The 12,544-nt window shown below is 33.1% G+C and overlaps 1 protein-coding gene across 1 annotated transcript in view; it reads right to left on the bottom strand.

Moving 5' to 3' along the window:
• The window catches only part of Efcab13 (EF-hand calcium binding domain 13), a 163,110-nt gene that overhangs the window by 56,648 nt on the left and 93,918 nt on the right, over positions 1–12,544 (bottom strand). The window contains 3 exon segments of the mRNA XM_047543767.1: positions 7,325–7,396; positions 7,872–8,015; positions 10,102–10,152. Of these exon segments, the coding sequence (XP_047399723.1) occupies positions 7,325–7,396; positions 7,872–8,015; positions 10,102–10,152 (267 nt within the window).

Raw genomic sequence — 12,544 nt, forward strand, 5'->3', positions numbered from 1 at the left:
TTCACTTTTATTTTTAAAGATATTTAAAAATATCTTTAAATATCTTTAAAAAATATGGTTACACAAATCCTTACAGGCTTGGTTGCTCCCCATTGTCTTCAAACCAACAATTGTTACAGTTGTTGATGTTGTTTAATTTTGTCTAGCTTTCATAGTTTTAATCACAGGATCAGTCTGATGGAAGTTATTCCATTATATTCAGAAGAAAACCAGGTGAATCAAGCTTTATATATAAATTTGGTACCCTGATATAGTTAAAAATTATTTATTATTATTTTTCTACAAAGTTATAGTAATTAAGAGTATGTGATACTGGCATAAGGATAGAATAAAAATCAGTGGAACAGAGTTGAAGAGTCCAGAAAAAAATCCATATGCTTACAATCAATTGGTTTTTAACAAGAGTGCCAAGAAGAGTCAATGGAGAAAAAATAATCTTTTCAACAAGTGATGCTGAAACAAGATATCTGCATGCAAAAAACAATAAAGTTTAGGGGCTTGGACAAGTTCAGTCAGAGAGCACTGGCCTAGCATGTGAGAGACCCTTGGTTTGATCTCTAGTGAAGAAGAAGAAAGGAGGAAGAGAGGAAGAAAAAGAAGGAAGAATAAGAAGGAAGAGGAGGAGAAAGAAAGGAAAGAAGGAGGAGAAGAAAAGGAAAAGAGATATTGGGCTCCTACATATAAAAATTAACTCAAAATGAATCAAAGATTCAAATGAAAGTTCAAACTAGAAGTAAACATTGGTATAAGCCTTTAGTATCCTGGATTACCTTTAGATATGACATCAATAGAAATGACAAAAAAATTTTAAGTGGACTTCACCAAAATATAATTGTTTTGTGCTTCAAAGGACATCATCAAGAAAGAAAAGTCAATCCACAAAATAGGAGAAAATATCTGCAAATCATAAAAGGTCTAGCACCCAGAACATAAAAAGAATTCTTACAACTCAACAACACAAAAGACAAATAACCTAATTCTAAAATGGGCAAAAGATTTGAAAATACATGTCTCCAAAGAAGACATACAAATGGTCAACACACACATGAAAAGATGCTCAATTATCATTAGCCACCAGGAAAATACAAATCAAAACTACAGCATGAAAAAAAAAAAAAAACTACAGCATGAGATACTTTCAAACACTAGAATGGCTACAATAAGGCAGACAGACAATGAAAAATAACAAAGATATAAAGAAATCATACATTGTTGGTGGGAATCTAAAATGGTGCCGCTCAAAACTCATGTCACTGTGGATCAAAGACTTAGGCACTAAAACAGAAACCCTGAAATTACTAGAAGAAAAAATAGGCCCAAATCTTCACTATGTTGGCCTAGGACTTGACTTCTTTAACAAGACCCCTAAAGCACAAGAAGTTAAATCAATAAATGGGATAGACTCAAACTTAAAAGCTTCTTTTCAGTAAAAGAAACAATCAGTAATGGGAAGAGACAGCCTACAGAGTAGGAGAAAATCTTTACCACATGTGCCTCAGAAAAAGCATTAATCTCTAGGATATATAAAGAACTCAAAAAACTTAACAAAAAAAAAAAATTACCCAATCAATAAATGAACTAAGGAACTAAACAGACACTTCACAGAAGATATATATAATTGATCAACAAATGTATGAAAAAATGTTCAACATCTCTAGCAGTTAGAGAAATGCAAACCAAAACTACTCTAAGATTTCACCTCACTCCAATCAGAATGGCAATTATCAAGAATACAAGCAACAATAAATGTTGACAAAGATGTGGGAGAAAAGGTATACTCACATTGCTGGTAGGAATGCAAATTGGTACAACCACTATGGAAAGCAGTATGGAGATTCCTCAGAAAACTTGGGATGGAACCATTTGACCCAGTTATCCCACTCCTCAGTTTATACCCAAATGACCTAAAATCAGCATACTACAGTGATGCAGCCACATTAATGTTTATAAGCAGCTCAATTCACAATAGCAAAGCTACAGAACCAACCTAGGTGCATTCAACAGATGAATGGATAAAGAAAATGTCATATATATACACAATGGAATATTACTCAACTTTAAAGAAATATGAAATTCTGGCATTTGCTGATAAATGGATGGAGTTAGAAAATATCATGCTAAGTGAAATAAGCCAAACCCAAAACACCAAAGGCCAAATGTTTTCTCTGATATGCCTATGCTAATTCACAATAAGGCAGGGATAAGGAAGAATAGTTACTTTATATTAGGTAGAGGGGAAGGATATGGGGCAAGGAATGAGAGTAGAGTAAAACAGACATTATTACCTAATGTACATACATGACTGCATGATCGATATTACCTACAATATGTATAATCAGAAAAATGAGAGATTACACTCCATTTATGTATGATCTATCAAAATGTATAAATGCATTCTACTGTCATGTACAACTAATTAGAACAAATAAAATAATTAAAAATAAAATAAAATGGTGCAGCTGCTTTGGAAAACACTTTGTCCATTCCTCAGAAAGTTAAAAAAAAAAAATAGTTACCATATAACCTAACAATTCAACTCCTAGGTATATACCCAGAAGAAATGAAAATATAACCCTAATTTTATTTATTTATTAATGGGGCACTGAGGATTGAACCCAGTGCCTCACACATGTGCCTCACACATTTCACACATGAAAATATATATCAGGGCTGGGGTTATGCTCAGTGGTAGAGCATTGCCTAGTATGTGTGAGGCACTGGGTTCAATTCTCAATACCACATATAAATAAATAAAATAAAGGTCCACTGACACTAAAAAATATTTTTAAAAATATATATCTACACAAAAACTTGTATACAAAAAAACTCACAAATGTTCATAGTAGCATTATGCATAGTAGCCAAAAGTAGAAAGCCCTAGAAAAAGAAGAACATAGCAACACCAGAAGTAGTAGAAGATAGGAAATAGTTAAAATCAGAGTGGAAATCAACGAAATTGAAACAAAAGAAACAATACAAAAAATTGACAAAATAAAAAGTTTGTTCTTTGAAAAAATAAACAAAATTGATAAATCCTTAGCCACACTAACAAAGATAAGAAGAGAGAAAACCCAATTTACTAAAATTCAGAATGAACAAGGAGTGCTGGCCATATAGCCCATCACATAGAGAGCCTGCCTCCCATGCTGGAGACCAGGGTTCGAGACCCCAGCACTGTTAGATTGCGGAATGAACAAGGAAATATCACAACAGACACGAGTGAAATACAAAACATAATTAGAAGCTATTTTGAAAATCTATACTCCAACAAAATAGAAAATCTCGAAGACATCAACAGGTTTCTAGAGACATATGAATTACCTAAACTGAACCAGGAGGACATACACAATTTAAATAGACCAATTTCAAGTAATGAAATAGAAGAAGTCATCAAAAGTCTACCAACAAAGAACACTCCAGGACCAGATGGGTTCTCAGCCTAGTTCTAAAAAACCTTTAAACAAGAGCTTTAAACAATACTTCTCAAAGTATTTCATGAAATAGAAGAGGAGGGAACCCTCCCAAACTCACTCTATGAAGCCAATATCACCCTGATACCTAAACCAGACAGAGACACATCGAGGAAAGAAAATTTCAGACCAATATCCTTAATGAACATTGATGCAAAAATTCTCAACAAAATCTTAGCAAATCGCATACAAAAATACATTAAAAAGATAGTGCACCACGATCAAGTGGGTTTTATCCCAGGGATGCAAGGTTGGTTCAACATCTGAAATCAATAAATGTCATTCACCATATCAATAGACTTAAAGTCAAGAACCACATGATTATTTCGATAGATGCAGAAAAAGCATTTGATAAAATACAGCACCCCTTCATGCTCAAAACACTGGAAAAAATAGGGATAGTGGAAACATTCCTTAACATTGTAAAGGCCATCTATGCTAAGCCCATGGTCAATATCATTCTAAATGGTGAAAAACTGAAAACATTCCCCCTAAAAACGGGAACAAGACAGGGATGCCCTCTTTCACCACTTCTATTCAACATTGTCCTCAAAACTCTAGCCAGAGCAATTAGACAGACCAAGGAAATTAAAGGGATACAAATAGGAAAAGAAGAACTCAAACTATCCCTATTTGCTAAGGACATGATTATATATTTAGAGGAACCAGAAAATTCCACCAGAAAACTTTCAGAACTCATAAGTGAATTCAGTAAAGTAGCAGGATATAAGATCAATGCACACAAATCCAATGCATTTTTATACATAAGTGATGAGTCTTCAGAAAGAGAAGTTAGGAAAACTACCCCATTCACAATAGCTTCAAAAAAAAAAAAAATACTTGGGAATCAATCTCACAAAAGAGGTGAAAGACCTCTACAATGAGAACTATAGAACACTACAGAAAGAAATTAAAGAAAACCTTAGAAGATGGAATGATCTCCCATGTTCTTGATAGGCAGAACTAATATTGTCAAAATGGCCATACTACCTAAAGTGCTATACAGATTCAATGCAATTCCAATTATAATCCCAATGACGTACCTTACAGAAATAGAGCAAGCAATCATGGAATTCAACTGGAAGAATAAGAAACCCAGAATAGCTAAAGCAATCCTTAGCAGGAAGAGTGAAGCAGGGGGTATCGCAACACCAGATCTTCAACTATACTACAAAGCAATAGTAACAAAAACGGCATGGTATTGGCACCAAAATAGAAAGGTGGATCAATGGTACAGAATAGAGGACAGGGACACAAACCCAAATAAATACAATTTTCTCATAGTAGACAAAGAGGCCAAAAATATGCAATGGAGAAAAGATAGCCTCTTCAACAAATGGTGCTGAGAAAACTGGAAATTCATATGCAACAGAATAAAACTAAACCCCTATCTCTCACCCTGCACAAAACTCAACTCACAATGGATCAAGGACCTTGAAATCAGACCAGAGTCCCTGCATCTTATAGAAGAAAAAGTAGGTCCAAATCTTCAACTTGTTGGCTTAGGATTGGACTTCCTTAACAGGACTCCCATAGCACAAGAAATAAAAGCAAGAATCAATAACTGGGACAGATTCAAACTAAATAGCTTTCTCTCAGCAAAGGAAACTATCAGCAATGTGAAGAGAGAGCCTACAGAATGGGAAAATATCTTTGCCACTCATACTTCAGATAGAGCACTAATTTCCAGAATATATAAAAGAACTCAAAAAAACTCTACACAAAGAATACAAATAACCCAATCAACAAATGGGCTAAGAATATGAACAGACACTTCACAGAAGAAGATGTACAAGCAATCAACAAACATATGAAAAAATGTTCAACATCTTTAGTAATAAGAGAAATGCAAATCAAAACTACCCTAAGATTCCATCTCACCCCAATTAGAATGGCGATCATCAAGAACACAAGCAACAATAGGTGTTGGAGAGGATGTAGGGAAAAAGGTACACTCATACATTGTTGGTGGGGCTGCAAATTAGTGCAACCACTCTGGAAAGCAGTGTGGAGTTTCCTTAGAAAACCTGGAATGGAACCACCATTTGACCCAGCTATCCCACTCCTTGGCCTATACCCAAAGAACTTAAAATCAGCATACTACAGAGATACAGTCACATCAATGTTCATAGCTGCTCAATTCACAATAGCCAGATTGTGGAACCAACCTAGATGCCCCTCAATTGATGAATGGATAAAGAAACTGTGGTATATATATACCATGGAATATTACTCAGCCATAAAGAAGAATAAAATTATGGCATTTGCAGGCAAATGGATGCAGTTAGAGAATATCATGCTTAAGTGAGATAAGCCAATCTCAAAAAACCAAAGGAGAAATGATTTCACTGATAAGCATTTGATGACACATATAGGGGGTGGGAAGGGGGCAAGAATGGAGGAAGGAGGGCCTCTATAGAGGGATAAGAGGGGGGAGGGGTGGGAGGAAGAAAAAAAATAACAGAATGAATCAAAAACTTTATCCTAGGTAAATGTATGATTACACAAATGGTATGCCTCTACTTCATGTACAAACAGAGAAACAAGATGTATCCCATTTGTTTACAATAAAAATGAATTAAAATATATATATATATCTACACAAAAACTTGTGTACAAAAAAACTCACAAATGTTCATAGTAGCATTATGCATAGTAGCCAAAAGTTGAAACAACCTTAATGTCCAACAATTGATAAAGAAATAAACAAAACATGGCATATCCATATAAAGGATTACTATTCCATCACAAAAAGGAACAAAGTGTTATTCATGCTATAATAAATGAACTTTGAAAATGCATGCTATGTGAAATAAATGAAACACAAAAGGTAGCACATTACTACATTTATGTGAAATATTCAAGACAGGCAAGTTCAGGTAGACAAGAAATAGATTAGTGGTTGTCAGTAGGTAAAGAGAGTTAGAATAAAGAATAATTGCTAATGGATACCAATTTTCTTTTGGGAATTTAAAAGATATTCTGGAAGCAGAAAGTGGTGATGGCTGTACAACTTTGCAAATGAACTAAAAACCAATAACAGTACACTTTTAAAGAGTGAAGAGTATAAGACTGAAGTTTATAATTTATAAATTACATCTCAATAAAAAGTACATATCTGATTTTAAATGCAATATGTTATTAGGCATTTTAATTTTAGAGATATTAAAATGTGAAAAAGACATTTATTTCACCCAAAGCATTTAAAAATGTTAAGGGTATCCACATCCATGAAGACTTTTTTGGTAGGTGTTCTCTGTAGACTTGGGAGTTAGGAAAAGATGTTAGTGTTGAAATGAGCTCCCTAATTTCAAGGATAAAAGAAACTTCAGGGACAGAAGTCAAGAAGCAGAAACAGCAGGGGTTAGGATACATATGGTGTGGTAATACTAACAGGGGTTGATATTGTGGGGATTCAGAAGAATTGATTAACTGAAGTTAGGATTTCTAAAACCAAAAGAGAGGCAGTCTAATTAGATTAAACTGAAAACTCCAGAGCTCTGACTTGAGACAGCACAACACAATATGGTCTTTCTCACACTTTCAGTCCTGATTTAATCCATAAGTCTAGAACCCCTAAAAGGAAAATCTATCTGTTTGAGAAAGGTCCTTGCAATATAACAGCAAAGGTATTTACTATGAATTTTTTTTACTTTCACTTATTTCCCCCTCATCACATTTTTGCCCCATTTTCTTTACTTTTACAATCCTATATTATTTATATTTCATGAACTAAAATCTTTTCAAAACTAGAATACAAATTTAAAAGTTGAAATCTATATGGCAAAAGTTTTAATGTCATTTCATAATCTTTATATTCCAGTAATTATCCTGAACCAAAAGTATTCACTTACCCTTGGACTCTTTGAAATGTGGATTTTCGTTCATTTCCAATAAGAAATCTTTTAAATCTACCTCCTTATTATCTGGAATGTCAAAATCAAACATACTGACATTAAAAACCTGATACTTAAGACTCTGATGTACAGTAATTAGCTAAAACTCCATTCCAGTTCACTCTCCTTTTTAAAATCATTGAAACTATTGCAATAGAACTCAACATCTTTAAGAACCATTCACTGAATAGAGAATAATACTAATAACTAACATTTTTAGTTCCTCTATATATACTAGCCACCCTCTTCTGATGTTTTACATGTATTAATGCACATAATTGTACAATTATCTAAATTAACATTTATAGTATCCAGACACATATGAACAGTAGATATGTCAACAAATATGCAAATTGGCCAATTACTTTGGCTCTAATTTACATCAACCTAAGTTTCCAGTAGAAGGATGACTCCCTTTAGCTTCTTAACCCTTATACAAGTACTCTAAGACTATTTTCCATGAGTAGGGAGAAAAATGAAAAGAATCTTAAGCCAAAATGCTTACCACTGATGTCACAACATTTAAGGCCTTCATTGACATCCTCCTCTGTTAAATTGACATTCAAACATTTCAGGGCATGCTTCAGGTTAGGTATATCAATCTTGCCATTATCAACATGTGACAAGATGTGAGCAGCTTCTTTAATCTCTACAAAGATAAATATATACATGGTATTATTTTTAAAATTCATGCACAATAATTGTCCAAAGCCCACTATAGGCAAACTCACAAATTAAATATTTATCAGAACCCAAATTCCTAATGAAAGTAAAATATTTTCCATTTACAACAAAAGACCCACTTATTTCAACAGTATGTGAAATAAAAAATTTTCATACAAAGATAATATAATGGACTAGTCACATATATTGTAATAAGGTTTATCTGAAATAATTCATCCAATAAATACCGAATGAGTTGTAAACCTTTCTTAAATAATAGTTATACCTCTACATGTATATCTAAAGATATTTATCATAATAAAAGGCTAAACTTTGAAATTAAAGCTCTGAATCACCAGAGGCTCTGCTATGCTATTCTATATTGTATTTTGTGTGAATTACAAAAAGGAACCCCCCCATATGTATAAATTACAAAAAGGGGCACCTTTCACTAACTACCACAATATAGCATAGGGAGATTCAAGGTTTAGAGACCATCTCAGATTCCACTTGCATTTTCTCAAGTAAAGCACTTTTGTGTCCTAGCTAAATAGAACAGTCTTATTGATCTTGCAGCAATTAAATATGAAATGTAATCATTATCAAGTTTTTAAATTTTTCCCTTAAACCATTTCTCACGAAACTTCAAAATGAACTTGTATGTTTCCATATTCTTTTTTATAATTTCTAATGTTTTAGTTATACATGACAGTAGAATGTATTTTTTTAATATTTTTAGTTGTAGATGGACACAATATCATTATTTATTTTTATATGGTGCTGAGGATTGAACCCAGTACCTTGCACAGGCAAGGCAAGCACTCTACCACTGAGCACAGTCCCAGCCCTGTATGTATCCATGTTCTGAAAACTGTTGCATTACACAAGATCTAAATCTTCATGGAGGTCACTTAGAACACCATAATACCATCTTAGACCTTTATTCTACTAACATTATTTCACAGCTACTGAGAACAACAATGAAAAATTCAGGCCCTGTTATCAAAGAGTTTCCTGTAATTCCTTGATGAGAGAAACTGAATCTGTCATCTCTATAAACAAAATTATGTCATACAGTTGGAATTATGAGAAAAGCATATACATGAAATTACTGAAGCACTGAGAAAGTTAGCCTAATCTCATTTTATTTAATGAATGTTGAACTTAGATGAAGTTTATGGGACAAGACAGGACAGTTGAGCTGAATTTAGAGAAAGAAAAACATGAGTTGGTTTGATAAAAAATAGCACAAGCAAAGACATGGAACCAAGAGCAAATAGAATCAGTTTAAAGTATGATAAGTAGTATGGCTACGGAATAAATACAAATGCAGAGGTGAAAGATGAGGTTAGAGAGATAAGAAGATCTATTCAGTCATTCATTCACTCAATAAACATTTACATTTGTGAGTTAACATAAACTATTTGGAACAATACTTAGCACAGTAAATATTAACTATTAGCTATTAATATTAACTATTTTAAACAGTATGATAAGAGCCAGGATTGTGCTGGAAAATAACAATGGCAAAAAAAGTAGAGACATGGTTCTTGTCCCAGTGACACTTACGGGGAAGTGGGGAAAAGCAATAATAGTCAAATAATAAAAAATATGAATGGAATAGTTATAATCTGAAATGAGTACTGTGAAACAGAAATGAACTCATAAGAGCATATAACAAAAGAAAGTGACCCAAACTAAAAGATAATAATAGGCTGCCCTGGGGATCCAGACACAAATAAACAAATCAAGCAAAGAGTGTCAGGGAAGAATATTCAAAACAATAATGTATCCAAAAGTTTGAGGGTAGAAGGAAACATAGTGTCTTAGGAATTGAAGGGGGAAAAGCCAATGCACTTGAAGAATATACAGCAAGGATACTGTCGAAAAATAATGCTAGAGAGACAAGGCATTGAGAATTTTCATCAACAGCAATGGGCAATGTTTAAAGAGTTATAAACAGGGAAAGATAACATGACAGGATCACTATTTTGGAAAAATACATTGGTAATGATCCAAATAAAGATCTCTTGTTACCCAGAATTTTTATCATACATAAAGTTCATACTCACCATTTATCTTTGGTAGTTTCAGATTTGAAGACAAAGTCTCTTTTCTAAAATCTGCAAATTTAGAGAGAAAAAATTTACAATGAGGAATGGCATCTTGACCTTACGTAGTTTGAAAGGAAACCAAAACATAAATTAAATACTGTTCTTGGGGCTGGGGAGATAGCTCAGCTGGTAGAGTGCTTGCCTCGCAGGCACAAGGCCCTGAGTTTGATCCTCAGTACCGCAAAAAAAAAAAAAAAAAAAAAAAAAAAAAATACTGTTCTTATCAACATTTATCATTGATGACCATTCCCTTCTCCAAAATTTTCCCTGGACTTTCACACTATCATCTGGTCCTCATTCTTCACTGTCCTCATTCTTCTTAGACTTCTCTGTGGTCTCCTCCATCAGCCCCTTAAATGTGGCAGAGTTTCTAATGTCACAGGTGCTTCCTTTATACCTAGACTTCTATTCAATAAAAAGTTTAGGTATTGAATTTTCCTATTCTATCTCTTCTTGCCTACCTAAACTAATCTAATTCTGGGGCTTTTCTTAAGGACAAATTGCAGTTATACCCACTTATCCCACACACTTCCTACAGAGATAAAAACTGAGGTAAAGAGATCTGTTTGAGGGACAAGTGATAGAAATAAAATGTGTCCATTGCATAAATGGGTCTGTAAATTTAACTGCAAATTTATTGTAGTTGAAGAACACTTTAGAATAACTCACAACTAGAACAAATATTACCTTGAAAAAAAAGAGATTAAAATACGGATGAATTATATTTACTTTAATTCTTTTATCTAAGTAGGAGAAACAAAACAACTAACCTACTAAAATACTTTCAAAACAGTAGATTTAGCAATTTCTTCAGATAACTCTAAAACAAGATCTCTGAACATTAACACTACTAACATTTTGATCCAGATAACTATTTGGGTGCTGTTATGTACAGTGTTTGATATTTGATAGCATCCCTTGGCCTCCACTCACTGGATGCCAGTAGTTCTTCATCAGCTCTAAAAACCAAAACTGTTTCCAGATATTGCCAAATATTCCCTGGGATACATTTTGATTATAATTTTCGTTGAAGTTAAAACAGGAAATGACTTTGTAAATAAGGGTAAGTTCCATCTAAATGCATTCAAGATGAAAATGAACATGGATGAGTAAATTCCTTATAAATAAATAAACACAATAATTGGCTATAAAAACAAATATCTCAATGTAATTAATAATACTTTCAGAGCTTTTAGAAAGAAAAAAGATATAAATAAACAAATAGAGGAAAGAAGGAAGGAGAAAAGAAAGAATATATGCTACAAAATTGCAGATAATTAAGATCATCCAAAACCCATAAAAGGAAAGAATTGGTTTTGAAATGAAATTACTCTAGAAAGAAACATCTTGTCAAAGCCACACAACTATATACAGAAATACTTTTGAGATCTGTTTTACAATCCAGGTCATGAGATTAACCAGGCTTTTAATACTATAACAAAATCTCTGTGACTACAAAATAAGCTATAGTTCTAGATGTGCTCTATAATAAACAATGTTCCAACAAGTTTATGGTGCTATTTAGGAACTAAGTATTAAGACTTAATTGGTATTTGGTAAAATAGTTTGAAATCCTTGAATAAAAATTTAGAATAACAATAACATCAAACATTTGGACTAGAAATTCATGGTTGAGTTCCCTTAATTAAAAAAAAAAAACTAAATAAGATTTAGAAGAAATATTTATTTCAAATGTTAGTTGTCTGTTTAATCAACTCACCTTCGACAAAGGAATCATCTTCTGTTTTCTGAAGAATTTTGTCAGTAAAATAAAGTCTATCCGTATTTTCAAGAACATCTGAATATTTGTCTTTATCAGACTGATAGTCTTCTTTCATGCAGTCCAATTTATTGATGGTCTCATTCAATGCTACATATACAGACAGTGTACAAACAACACATAATTTAGTCAATAGACCTACGTCTTTGAAGGACAACAATAAAACTGATGGCCTCTTTTAGATCCAAACTGTTCGATATGGCACTCACAAATAGCCACAGTGCCTATTTAAATAAGTAGAGTAGTTCATTCTCCATTCTGATAGTTTTCTACACCCTACTTGAATAGTTTTCTCTACTCCAATAATTTTCTATTTATAACCTCTGACAGTTATAAATAACCCTTTATGTCTTAAAGTATTTTGTTAAATGTTTAGGATTTGGGTGGGTTCTTTCTGTATGGACAAAAGTATAACAACATTTCTCTAGTTTTCCGTTAATGGGCTCACCATTTCAATAAAAAGTTCCCTTCAATCTTCACAGTATTCTCCAAACTCCAATTCTTATTCCACTTTCCTTCCCTGTACCCTTTGCTCCTGTCAGTTAACTTCACCCCAATTAGAGAATCAGTTTCATTTTTAACACATATTTGGATTAGAACCTGCTTTCCCTTCTAAAAAAA

This window comes from Sciurus carolinensis, chromosome 3, assembly GCF_902686445.1.
Source record: "Sciurus carolinensis chromosome 3, mSciCar1.2, whole genome shotgun sequence".
NCBI lineage: Eukaryota > Metazoa > Chordata > Mammalia > Rodentia > Sciuridae > Sciurus > Sciurus carolinensis.